Source organism: Lonchura striata, chromosome 3 (genome assembly GCF_046129695.1).
Source record: "Lonchura striata isolate bLonStr1 chromosome 3, bLonStr1.mat, whole genome shotgun sequence".
Lineage (NCBI taxonomy): Eukaryota > Metazoa > Chordata > Aves > Passeriformes > Estrildidae > Lonchura > Lonchura striata.
The window spans coordinates 81,617,355-81,631,356 of record NC_134605.1 but is presented as its reverse complement, the minus strand read 5'-3'; the positions used below and the strand labels follow the sequence as shown (position 1 = coordinate 81,631,356).

At 35.0% G+C, this 14,002-nt stretch overlaps 1 protein-coding gene across 1 annotated transcript in view; it reads left to right on the top strand.

Moving 5' to 3' along the window:
• The window catches only part of TTK (TTK protein kinase), a 28,560-nt gene that overhangs the window by 7,682 nt on the left and 6,876 nt on the right, over positions 1–14,002 (top strand). Inside the window, exons 5-15 of the mRNA XM_021541595.3 lie at positions 473–579; positions 4,092–4,235; positions 7,336–7,444; positions 7,562–7,637; positions 7,719–7,816; positions 8,345–8,444; positions 9,173–9,296; positions 10,606–10,787; positions 10,912–11,051; positions 12,488–12,614; positions 13,648–13,740. Coding sequence (XP_021397270.1) covers positions 473–579; positions 4,092–4,235; positions 7,336–7,444; positions 7,562–7,637; positions 7,719–7,816; positions 8,345–8,444; positions 9,173–9,296; positions 10,606–10,787; positions 10,912–11,051; positions 12,488–12,614; positions 13,648–13,740 — 1,300 coding nt within the window. The remainder of the gene's footprint in view (positions 1–472; positions 580–4,091; positions 4,236–7,335; positions 7,445–7,561; positions 7,638–7,718; positions 7,817–8,344; positions 8,445–9,172; positions 9,297–10,605; positions 10,788–10,911; positions 11,052–12,487; positions 12,615–13,647; positions 13,741–14,002) is intronic.

The window sequence follows — 14,002 nt, the reverse complement described above, 5'->3', positions numbered from 1 at the left end:
TGGTAAGTGTTAGGCTCCCTTTTATTCATGTTGGTTGAAACATAATAATGTATCTCATAGTAATACAGGTTTAGGCCTTTTGTATCTTGACTGGTATTTGCATAGGCTGTAGTTTCTCTTGAACATTTAAATGTTGGTGTGCTGTGTGTAGGCATGAACCTGCTCCGTAATCTATGGCTGAATGTAACACTAGGATGGCAATTTGCCAAAAGTAAATGAATTATGAAGTGTGAAAGAGCTTAAGGATTGGTTCTTTGAGTTTTGGGAAGGTTCAGGTTGATATCTTTCAATTATTAGGGTTTTAAGTTCTTTGCTTATTTGTAGTACACTGATTGCTGTGAGAAAGCGGAAAATCATTAGCATATAGGTGGGCTGCTTTTGGAAAGTTATTTAAAGGCTTCATCCAGTACAAGGAACTGCATCCTTCTCAGGTTCTTCACCTTGTATAACTATGAATATGCTATCTTTACAGTCTTCAAGATCCAGAGGAGGCACGGGACCAATTTCATCTGGCCAGACTGAACTGCAAGAAATTTGCTTTTGTGCACGTGGCTTTTGCACAGTTTGAGCTATCACAAGGTATGTTAAAAAAAACCCAAAACTTGTTTGGTGTTGCTGTTTTGTTTTAAATTTCTGCTCCTTTATGTAATTTTTAAGGAAACTTATAGGTATTGTATCAGAAAAAAGTTGGGATTTTAAAAATTGAAATTTACTGAGAACATATGTTTACTTTTAAAATTAAAATATGCACATAGTTCATTATTATTTTCTATTTTAGAAATAACTTTGAAATCAGGTGAAAATTGTTAGTAGTTTCTACTTCTCTAATTTGGATCTTGCAGGGGAAGGCTTTTGAGTAAGGGTCTTCCTGCATTGAAGATTGAGGCTCAGATATTTTGCTTGCTTGTGGAAGAAATTCTGTCTTCCAAAAAGCATCTGTAGATTGAGTATGTATTTATTAAACTGATATACACTGTCAATGTGCAATTTGGTTGCACTGGTACTTACTAGCAAGGCTGTGTTGGCTTGTATTTTTGGGTGTCTCTTTTGTTTCCATGGGTGATTTGAACAGCGGCCTATGTCACCTGCTATATTTCTTCCTTTGACAATTTGCTCTGTACAGAAAGACAAGCACATTCTGTGAAAGTAATTTTCTTATTTGAATGGAGAAGACTTGATTAATATATTTTAGGTTTTTTTTGATTTATTTTCCTTCATGTTTTTTTAGTATCATGCAAGTTGTTGTGTACTGCCTACTATAAGAAATTCTCCCTAAACTTAGCTACACTAAATAAATTAACCTATTCTACACTCTAGATTGTGAATACATTTTATTAATTATTCCTCTTTCTTAACTTCTGTTTATTTTCTACCAATAGTGGTTTTGTCTATACACTTTTGCTCCAGTACTACTTTTTAAGTGTATTTTAGGATATTGTTTAGTTATTCAAACTGTGGCCCATGAGATAGAGCCATTTTGTTAAAATCAAAGTAGATAGTCATTTGTCATCTCAGATTTTCCAGTTTTTCTTTAGTGATAAGTTGATTTGCATTAGAGCAGGAAAGGCTATGAACCAACTTCCCCCTTCCACGTCCTCTTCCCCCTCCCCCCCCCCCCCCCCAAAGTATGTGTTATGTTTTAGGAATGATTCCTGTACAGGATGGGGAAAAGAAGACAAAAATCTGCATGTTTGTGACTTGAAATTACACTTTGTGTTATGCATAAGTCAGTTATCTGACCAGTCTTGTTCTAATATAAACTTGTGGTATTGAATTTCTAAACAGTAGTAAAAAGAAGCTAATAATTTATTCAGTGAGCACTGGATGTTTATTTAAACAGATAATTAAACACTAATACTGCAATAACAAAGATATTGTTAAATAAGTGTAATAAAACCTATTGTGTAATTTAATACAGTGTAGAAATGTTGCTACAGGTTACCAGTGACTAAATTAATCCTCTAGTTATGGGATGTGTTCATGCAGTAATTTATCTTACTTTGACACTAAGTAACCAACCTAGAATGAAGTCCTAATCCCTAAGGAAATAAGCCAGTTATGATGGGCTTTGTTTTATCTGTGGTGTGCTCTCTGATTTGTGTCTGTTACCCTTGAGCTGATCTAGGTGTCCTTTGATAATATGCATGGAGCTACAGTATTCCTGCTGGGTGCTTCAAAGGGGATTAGTGGAACGTGTGAGTTATAAATTGTTACTTGAGAGTGCTGTTCCTTTTTCACTGTGTCCACTTAGGCCAGAGGGAAAGGAGGAGGGTAGTGCTTTGCTTCTTCATCCCAGTTATTTCAGCAGTGGTTGGCACATCTGTCATTATTTTCTTTTGCATTAAGAAGAAAAACCGAATTGCACTTTCTCTTCCTTAGCTCACAGTTTTGCTCAAGATAGAAGCTCAAGCTGAAATTGTGAAATTAGACTTGGCAAATTGATGTTGATTTCTTAATAATTGAATATTAGTGACCTGGAAATGGAGGGACATAATAAAGGTGCCAGTCTGGTTTTTGTGGCTTTTTTTTTGTAACTTAAATACTGACTACTATTTCATTTAAATACCTCAGATGAGGAGTTATCTTGTCTTCACTTATGTGGTGTACTTGAAGATGATTTGCCGTGAATTGGTCAGAACTCACGACCACAGAAAAAACTCTACTCATGACTATTTCAAATCTTAAGCCAAGGTGGTTGTTCCAGGCTTTTGGTATGTGATGAAGTGGACTGATTGGAATTCAGAAATACTTCTGGCTTTATTTGGTGCCTTGGATCTTCATCTATTAAGGGGAATGAAGCAGTTCATCTTTCACATACATGTTTTGGTGTCATGTTCTTTCTTACTCAATGAGGCACATAATACCAGGAGGAATTACTTTCAAGTAGCAGGTCTTGTTGAAGCAATATGTGGTTACTAAATATAGCCAAAGGCAGAATTACAGAATGCTGGTTAGGAGAAAAAACAGTATTTGGCTATATGGTTAGAAACCAAATTATAACAAATTAGCACAAAATTGATTTAAATGAAATTATAGCTCATCTAATTTTGGTGCTTCCTCGCTTCAGTGTTTGATATCATCCATTTAATATTCTTAACATAAGTTACTTAAAGCATAAGTTCCTGATACCTACACTTCCACCAGCCTGAACTGTGGGCAACAGTGATGCCTAACTTCATTTATGAGTGGAGTTTTGAGTGTGGGGGACATGGTACTCAAAATATACTCAAGTATATACATAATAACAGATTTTGTATAATATATATGTGGCAGGGATGTAAGAACAAAGTGGTTTGCTTTGCTGCTTTGGAATGGAGGAAGAGGAGCATTTGGGGTTTCAGGGCCATTGACAACTGTAGCAAAATATTACATCATTTTGCCCAGATGTTCTTCAAACCAAGTAGAGTATTGTGGTTACAGTACACTTTTTTCCTTATTTGACTTGTTCTCATAGATGCCTGTGTACATGTTTACATATGCAAATTGACTGCTTCAATATGTTTTGTTAACACATATCCTTTCCCACCCCAGCTCTTTTCAAAGTTGTCTATGCCATTTACTAATCTCTAAAACTAATGAAAAAATATCCTTGCCTTTCTCTCCTTTTCTTAACGGTAGGGCTGTACAGAGTTGTTTTATTTAACAGCTGGCTTTAAATGTGATTTCTGTTAAGTGCATTAAAGATGTTCTATAATATATACATAATAAAACTTTTACCTGGTCAGATCTAAATGGAAGTCCATAAACGTCATATTTCCTTGCTGATACAACAGAAAAAATGGATTTTAAAATTAGTACAATTTTCTTACAGTTCCTATAACATGAAAAAAATGCTGGGAATGCATATTTTGTGACTTGGCATTCAATTTAATGTGAAAATTGACTTGTATGTTTCACTTGCAAGTATATCCAGGCAGTTTCCTTAAAATGACAATGTAAGAGGAGGTGTCCCTAATAAGCAATGGCTTCATAGAACTATGCAAAGTGAATGTAAGACAACATGAATGTAACAATCTTGTTTAAAAAATCTTGCCCCAGTGTAATTGGTTTTTTACTTCTGTGATTTCTAACTCTGTGCTTCTTATACTTAGAAAATGAGAAGAAGTGTAAGCAGATTCTTCAGAAAGCTGTGGAGTGCTCTGCTGTTCCTCTAGAATTGTTGGAAACTGCTCTGCAAAACTTACATTTGAAAAAAAACCAGCTACTTTCAGATGAGGAGAAGGAGAACTTTGCAGGTGATTGCAGCTTCTTCAAATACTGCTTGTTTATGTGTGTTGTGATTCAAGATTGGAAAAAAATCACTAGTGTTTTTCCCCTTCTAGATGCAAACTCAGTTTCTATTGCCTAATAAACAGATATATTTTTCTATATTATGAATCTTATTCCTTCAGTGCTTGTTTTCATCTTCAGTGCAGTGGCTGTAGTTTGTAGGAGCTGTGGTATGGTTGATTCTGTAATTCTGCAGGGGGTGTTCCTCTGGCTGTCATCAGGGATTTGCGGTTTGTAAGAACTACTGTTGGTAGAAAAGAATTAGGACTGAAATATATAGACTAAACTACACATATGTAGGTTGCTTGGAGGTGTATCTTGTGACAGACTGGGAAAGCTCTGACAGTAATTTCAGTGAAGTCAAATCTAGGAAAAATAATCCATTGCAACTTTATTTTGGACAAAACCCATATGTTTGTCAGTAGAAAATTGAAGTGCTTGGCTGTATCATAAATCCTAAGTGATTCTTATTGCTGGGTATATAACTTCAAAAAGAGAACAGTTATTTCTTGAAGCTTTCAAGGGATAAATTTGTTTGGTGTGGAACTGAGCAAGAAATACGGTTTTCAAAAAATACGGACTTCAGCACTGAAGTGTGTGTAGCTAACTCTGTCAAGAGTGATGTCTAACACTTCCATATTTTTGCATTGTGTAACAACAGAATTAATATAAAATAGGTCTGATTTAATTTCCTTAGGGATATATTTTCAGGAATGGTGTTTGAGATTTGCTTGGCACCTATTGGATCAACCTTTGACTGAAACACTAGTGGGGGCGAACCCTTTTAATAGTGCTTGGCTATGGCATTTATTTTTAATAAACTCTATTTTGTCTTACTCTGTTTATCATTAATTTGATTTAGAAATCATAAAAGCCTCTGCTGATGTACTGTGCCACTGGAGAATATCTTGAAGGATACCAATATCCTTCATGGATTGTACAATTTTTTTGCTGATGTTATTGACTTGCTGCTGCAGAGCTAAGGGGGTACCTGTGAGAATGCATGGCAAAACCCTGCCTGCCAGTTAGGGAGCAGTGAACTTTGGGGCAAGAAAGGGTCGTTTATTTTTTCATATGAGTTTGTAATTAGGTATTTGAAAAATGCAAACAACTAATTCAGTTATTTGAAGATGAAAGTTTAAAAGGTAAATAACACCAGACTTAAAATATCTCAAACTCTGGAACATACATGGCCTAAATTGCTGATTTTGGCTTTAAGTGTATTTGTATGGTCCTCTGGAGCAACAGAGGCTATTTTAGTATATTGGCATTTAGATATTTTTTGTTTAGTATTACCATTTGGAGAGCTGCTTTTGATTTTTTTTAATATGAATGCTGTATATGTGCATGCATTTATTTGCAGCTTCAAAAGATTGTACAGAATGCTTTTGATAGTTATATGCAGTTAGTGATGTGATGCAAATATAAACCATGTGTAGTGTCGAGAAACCTTTGGTTTAATTCCTTTTTTCTCTTACAGTAATGCACAGCAATCTAAAGTATTTGACATACCAGGTGCAATCACACACTATTAGTTAGGAAAAGATAGTATTTAAGAAATGTAGGTTGCAGAACCATTTTGGAAACATTTTGGGTGGAAGAGAGCCTTGGGTCATGGGGTCCAGCTGTGGTAAAGAGTATCATGAGAAGCAGATGGGCTGTCTTAGAGTGTGAAGGAATGAAAGTATTGTAGATGACCAGTTGGGTGTGAGAGTCCAGTGGCCAGCTTGGTAGTGAAAAAAACAAATCTTTGGGAAAAAAGATGGTATGGGATGCATTTGTGAGGTGGTAATGGTCCTGGGTTGGTAATAAAATTACACTGTACGTTGAGGCACTTGTTTTATTTAAATGAGGAGTTTGGTCTCTTGGCATAAGTAGTTTATAAAACATTAAGTACTAGAAATAGCCAATACTGCACTGTTTATCTACCAGGAGTCTGACTTCTGGCAGAAAGTAGATGGGGGCTATGGGAAAGTTCAAAATATAAGTAAAATCAATTTTAATAAACTGATACAAATTTAAAAATGTTAAGTGCTATATACAAGAGTCATTAAATTGTGATTTCTTGGAAGGCTGTGGATAGCTGTGAATCTTGTTGGTCAAGCAGATAATTTTCTATACTGATGTAATACAAGGCCTACGTGATGTAGGTGGTGGTCATATTATATAGTATCTTAGTTAGAATCTTTGAATGGTTTGGTTTGGAAAGGAAATTGAAGATCATCTAGTTCCAGCCCTCTGCCATGGGGCAAAACCACTTTCCACTAGACTAGGTTGCTCAAAGCACCATTTAGCCTGGTTTCGAACACTTCCTGTTGCCTTTGTTTTTTTTTTTTTTTTTTTCAAGTATGGTCTTTGTTGTCTCTTAAAAAAAAAATCTTGTTGCATTGAAGAGATCTTAATCAAAAGAATCAATTTAAATTTTTTACAAAGGGTTTGTCAGGAAAATAGCTGAGTTCAAGTGATTATTGTTAATCTGAAGGTGCTTAAAATAGCTTGTACTCAACATTGTTCTCTAAATGAAGAATTAAACTGTAGTAATGTGAATGTGTGTTCATTAAGGTGTTGATACACTTTCATTAATATATTCCGAGTTCTTGTGGTTTCTTTGTCTCTGACAAATGACCTTTCCTTCATCTGTAGGGAAAAATAAATGTGGAAGACTGTCTTGCTCTGAACTGTTTATTTGTGGGTTTGAGTTTCTAGAATGACTTCTCAAATAATTTGCTTTTGGGTTGTGTTTACCATAAAGTATATCTGAAATATATACTTTCACAAAGTTTAAGTTGACTTGACATATTATTTTAATATTAAAGTACAACTTCATAAAACTTCTGCTAAATCTTCAATAATCAAGCAAGATTGCCTTCTGGATGAAGATGGGGCTGGTGGATGAGCTTTTTGCTATTGCCTGCCTTGATACTCCCTGACCTTGCACAGCTTATATGACCACACTCAAATTTGCTATCACTGCAATCAGCTGGTTTAATTTAACACAATTAATTGCTTAGAATAATTTAGTTGAATTTGTCTGATATGAGCTGAAGGATTTTATTTTCCCTACAGTATCTAGTACACAGGACTCTGGACTTCATAATATAGGTGGAAATCACAGAAGCTTAAAAAGGAATGATTCTAGTGAAAATTCTTCTACTGTTACCAGATCTTTATTTAGGTAATGTTTCTATTTCTTATTTAATGTCTTATTTAAACCAAAACCAAACACATACACTACAGTGTTGTGTGTTTTGTTTTGAGGTTTTTTTTTATTTGATATTGTTTTTTCTTTTAGGGAAGAAAAGTCACAGGAACTGGGTGCCCTAGTTAATTACCACAATCCATTGAGACCACTAAACAAATTTAACCAGGTAAAACATATTACATTTTCTTTAAGATCTTAAACTCTTTATTTTGCTGTACACACCTGATAACTTTGAATTTGTTCTAAGATTTGCCCATTTGGGAGGATTCCTGTTACCCTAGTATCTGATGATGGTGATGACATGGAGGATTCAGATGTCCCACTCACGGCTAGTGTTATGAAGAGGTATGGTTATTGAGTTTACTTACAGCACAACAGATTTTAATACTCCTTTTTAATGGTACTTTTATTGCAGAGTGGAAATGTCAGATGAAAATGTTAAATTTGACCTGAAAGATAGAGAAAAATAGTCATACTTGCAACAAGTACTGCAGTAACTTACTTCCACTCTTGCTAAGCGAATTCTTTGTATGAAAGCATGTAAAGATGAAGAGAAATAATTTTCTGGCTTATCAGTAAGCTCAAAAGAAAAGTAAATTCAAGTGGAAATAAATGTAGTTCAAATATCTTTATGTAGTCCAGTTTTTAAAATAAGAGAAGGCAGTCTTGTAATTTTCAAGCTATTTTAAAATCCTCATTTGGTAGCACTTATTTGTATTGTTTTGCACTTTGCTGTTCTAGTGGACCTGCTTTTCTGTATATTTGAAGCTTGTAGCCAAAAATCTTTCACACAACTACTTTTTTCATCTCATTCACAAGAAAGACCACCACACTGTGTTGGTATGTGATGTAATTAAGATGTTACTTCAACAGGCAAACATCCAGCTCCAAACAAACAGCCCTTGCTGCACCTTTTCCATCATCAGAACCAAAACCTTGTGTCCGTGATTTGTACAGCCTGGGAGATTTGCAGGTAACTTAAATGTTTTCTATATACATAAAGGAGCTCTAGCTATCCTATCATATTAGTAAGAAAGATAATAGCGCCTTTTTCAATTTAAGAAAGAAATAATGTAGGATTTCCCTTTAAGTAATCATTTGTGGATAGAAACATTCATTGTGGCTTTTAAACTTGAAAATTGTTATGCATAATATAGGGTATTATAACAGAGCTTTCTCTGAGCAGTACATCTGATGGGAGCAATGGGAGTGGTATTTGGAATATGATTTATGAAGAGTGTATAAATAAGATTTCAACTTGACTACAGGACCTCCTTCAGCTGTAGTCATGAATTTTACCATGGGAAGTGTCCTATTTAATGAAGTCCATTCAACTAAGTTAGTGGTCTATGAAGCCATAAGTTACAACTTTTGATAAAGATACTTTTTTCATCAAAAAACAAATGTCTTACATTACTATGTCGTACATTTTCATGTCCCATGTCCTCATCCCATAAAAGAAAAATCCAGAATAGAAAGCATTTAGGCCTTTATTATAGAAACTGGATTATGAAAATTCAGAATGTTGATGTATTTAAAAGTAGCATCAGTAATACTTGTCTGTGTAACTTGCACAGTTCCCTGAAGCATGTTTGCTTTGCAGTGCACCTGCCATTTAATTACCTTAAGGAAATGCCTTCTGTATACTACTCCTGAGTTTGCCTTTGATTGTTTTTTTAAGATGCTTTTTATGTTCTTTAGTCCTTACAAGAAAAAACAGCTTTACAGTTGCAGATGTTGGATGAGGGCAGCTCAGAAACAGCTACCAATTCAACTGTAACTCTCAAAACCAAAGTGGATGCAAGTCTTGTGACAAAAAGAGCAGGTAATTATTGATGTCATGTCTGAGTAGTTTGAAATAGAATAAGCGTTGAAAATGTGCTGTTCTGTATTTTTTAAAAATGCTTTGCTAAATAAAATGTTTTTCAAAAAGTGAATGTTACTGCATTATTAACATACTTTTGGAGACTGATTCTTAAAGTTCTTTTAAAAACAGTTTTGGTGTATTTCAGAAATACTTCACTAGATATTGTGTGGATTTTGACTGTTGTGTGAAGTCAGCTAGAAATAAGGATGGTATTAGAATTACATTATGTTGTCTTTCTGGAAAATGTTGTAACCAGCTTAGATTTATAGCAAGGATTTTAGGGCTAATAAAATCTGGAAGGTTGCTACTAATTATTTACCAACTTCATGGAATATGGAATACATGTACTAACCTCCTATGGTTAGTTGCTAGCTACTTCAGTGTTTCATCAGAAAGCTGGTTCCCTAAGTGTCTTTCTCATCCTGCTGAAAAAATTAGGTGAAAATGTCTAATATTGCAATATTTAGGATTGTATACGTACATATGTATTGTAGGAAAGAAACATTTTGATTGAAAAATTGTGGTTTTTCAACTGTCCCCTCAGCTCCCCAGTGAACTTTTCTCACTGACTTGCACTGGGAACAGTTTGGGTTTCAGGTGATGCTTCCCTGTTCTTCATTCATGTTTCCAGGTGAGATGATGGTTGAGGTAGTTCAGTCCTTCAGCAGTTGACTTGCACTAAGCTGCTCAGCATGGGATGCTGCTTTCTAATAAGTTGAAAAGAAAAGTTTTCAAGCTTGTGAAGGAACAGTCTTAAGCTGTGCTGTTTGCAGCCTGCACTGTAACATCCCACCATTTCATTCTTGTACTACCTGTGCAAAAGGAACTAGGAGACAGGGTGCCAAGTCCCTTTAGGCCTCTGGCTTGAGTCATTACGCATGGATTATAAGTTGCCTATTGTCACAGACAACAGGCTTCAAATTTGGAGTATGATAATAAGGTTATCTTCAGTGTTTTATAAACCTGCTCAATATCCCAGGATGTTGTAATACAATTTGTGAAGGTATCTCTGTTACTGTCATAGTATTATCCTAAGACTTTCTTCAAAGTTGCCATTTTACTCCACTGAATTGAATATGGAGCCTGAGGACTTCATTAATGTCTCCTGAGGCCTAATTCCTAATGTCTCTTAAGGCCTAATTAGGCCTTAAGACTAAATCATCGGTGTTTAGTCTGATCTAGAAAAGGTAAAACTATTCTAGAAACTTTTCAAGTGTTGAATATTGAATAATTCTAATAATCTGGTTTTTGGGTTTTTTTCCCCCAGAAAATAAAGTTCAGCATCTGGAGCTGAAGATACCAGAGCCAAGGAGTCTGGACAGTCAACAGCAACCATCTAGTTTTGGAGAAAGCTATAAAAAGCAGTTGGAACAGGTTAAACTGAAGTGTGTTAATGCCAGAAAAAAAATGCCAACTCAAGAAGTGTCACAGGAAAGCTGCTATGGAGAGGTAAAGTAACAAAAATACTGACTACATGTGTGCTAATAGCAGCCTTCTCACTTTGAAGAAATTATTTCTGTGTTCTTAATTGCAACTCCTTGTGTGATATTATACCGTGCTTTGCCCTTTGTAGGGAAAACAAACAAACCTTGAACAGTCTGGTCATCCTGTTTCAAGTCGATTATCACCATCAGATGCTGTTTTGAAGAAAAATCACCCATCACACATTTATGGAACACCAAGCACCACCACATCTAATGATTATGTGGCCCGGTAAGCCTACTATAAGATGGTAGTTGATATCTGGAAAGGTTTAGCAGATTTTTACAGGGTTTTTAAAATTTTTCTGTTTGATAGCGAACATTCCAAGTGCTTCTGTAAAGTGCCTGACTGAGATTCAGATTGCATTTAGGGACCTTTGCCTTTTTGGGTAGCTTTTCAGCGCTTGAATGTTTACCATAAAATCAACAAGTCCCTAGAAGAGCATTTACCTTTTTCACTGATCTCTGCTACATGATGCTTTCTTTTGGATATCTTTGTGGCTGACAGGCTTCTTAGATTGATAACTATGTATCAGCTTATTTCTGTGTCTGAGGTTTTTTAAAAGCACTTTGAGAAATCCAGAGGCTTGCAGAATTAAGCGCTGATGTTAGGAAATTATAGCATTTGCTTATCCATGTTACCTTAAATAAGGCATAAACCCCTATGCCTTCATTGGCAAATCTTTCTAATTATATGATTACTTGTTATTTTCATAAGTCTCTAGGATGAATCATATCGGTTAAGGTCATATGCTGAGTAAGCACTGTTCCTGTTGGTAGGACCTCTGTCTCTACAGATGTAGAATTCAGAGTATATGTAGGGCATGAACCACATAATTTCATGAAGGATCGTGATAGTAGTCCTTGATTAAATTCTCTTTACTTAGTTTGTAAATGCTAATGTACTTAGTTTACATACTAAATATGCATGATTGCTGAGTGTGTCTGTATTCAAAGAAAGCCATGCTTTGCACTGGTTTTGTCTTTTTTTTTTTTTTACTTCTGTTGTTTTACTCTACCAAATAAATCTTAGTTATATACACTTTTTCCACTTCTGATCTTGGCATTAGTTTCTGTAAATATGGTGGGGGAAAAATAAAGTATGTTCAGAAATATAACTAAAGATATGGCAGACACATCAGGAGAAAAAATTAAAAAAATAGGATTTTTTTCAAACTTTAGTTTTCTTAAATCCATGATCTTTCTGCTGATACAGTGTAGGCAATAGTGTGAGTTTTTGAAATTGTCAGTCTTAATATGCTTACTTTAAAATGTAAACAGCTAATCTAAAAGATTTTTGAATAAATAACAATAAGATGAAGTCTAACTGGCTCAAACTCTTATAATCAGCTCTTCCAGCTTTATAGGTATTTCACTTTTCAGTTGCTGGGTACTGCCAGCTATTGTCTGAAGATAGTGAGTTGGTGTTTTTAAAAACAGTGTATTTTTAAAGTTTCAGTGTATTTCTAAAAGGACTTTTAAATTAAGACGATGAAGTGGTATTAATGATAATTATTGAATGAAGTGGAGGCTTGGGCTCTTGCTAGTCAATAGAGTTTAACTTTTAAGAAATTAACAACTTAAGAAGAAACATTGAAGATTTCAATTTTGTTAAAATAATCAAGAAAATGCAGCTAATGCAGATATTATTCTTTTTTTTTTTGTTAGTTTCAGCACACCAGTCATAAAGGATAACTTTGTACCAGGATGTCAAATTTCTACTCCCTACAGCCAGTTCCCTTATTATTTGCCACATACTCCAGCAACTCCATTTCAAAATCAAGTTGGCTTGCAGGTAACAATTTTCTGTCATTCTTTAGCATATATTTTCATTGGGAACTATTTAGGTAAGATAAGTCTGTATATATTTTTTTTAATCTGAAGTTACTGTTCATCTTCCTGGATGAGTAATGGAAAGTAGTCTAGTACTCCTAAAATAACTTTGTGTTTGAATTTAGATGACCTAAGTCAGGTGCTGAAAAATCAGTTTAATTTTGTCAAAATGCTGGAGCCTTTATGTCTGCATTCTAAGCCTTTTTAGATCCTACTTAATGACAGAGAAAAGAATTAGAGCCTCTATTTTTGTTCTGCAGTGCTTTTACAGTGGTAGTAGCCAGTTCAGTACCAAAAAAGAGAAGTAGTGTGTGTTGAAAACCATGAGTGTGAGGGAGGTAAAAAATTGCATTTCTCCTCCATTGGGAGATTTCACAAATTTTGATACATTTGTTGTGACCTGATATAATGTAAAAATGGGTTACCTTAGATGTGTTGCATATTCAGGTAGGAATCTTACCAATTGCAGATGATACTGGGGTTTAAGCTTCCTACCAAAGTATTGATAAATTAATAAATCAAACTTGAGGCCTTTCTGTGGCTTGATGCAGCAGGTATGGGCAATGCAGGCTGTTTCAACTTCACACTACTGCAGTCTTCTAGCTAGTAATTAGCTTCAAATATAATGGTAGATGATTTCAGTACAGCTCTTAAATTTCATGCTGAGACTGAAAGTCTTGTGAATAATGTAGTTTCTGATATTATATGTACGGAGGGAGGTGTCTCTAAAGATCTGGGAAGCCTTATTAAAGAATATCCTTTCCTTGATTTCCAGTGTGAGGAGCATTGGCACCTTTTACAAGAGTGCAGTAATGTCACATGCCAAATGATGACCAGTATATGGGGATCTAGCTTTCATTTGAAGTTTCTTTACTGCTGCTAAACAATTTTTTCTTTTTCAGAAATAGCAAGACAAAGCATTTTAACTTAATAAAAACTAGAGCTCTGTTCCATGTACCAATATTTATTTCTTAACCTTTTCTCTGTGTACACAGGTTCCAGCTTCTGTACCTTCGCATGAATGCCTTGTCATCAATGGAAGAGTTTATACAGTGTTAAAGCAAATAGGTAGTGGAGGCTCAAGTAAGGTAAGGTGCTCCTTTATTCTTTTAGACAGTTACTCATTTACACAGCAGTACAATCTATTATAAATACACATTGAAATTGCCTAGTAAGCGCCTAGTGTTCACATGTACAAAATGTTTGACCCAGGGAATCTAGAACTTTGCTGGTTTAGTGGCATGCTTAGACTTTTTGCTCTTGAAAATAATTTCTATGGTAGAGTAAGCATTAAAATTCCTGGTAGAATCAGCTCTTCTGTTATAAGAGATGTGCTGCATTGTGTACATC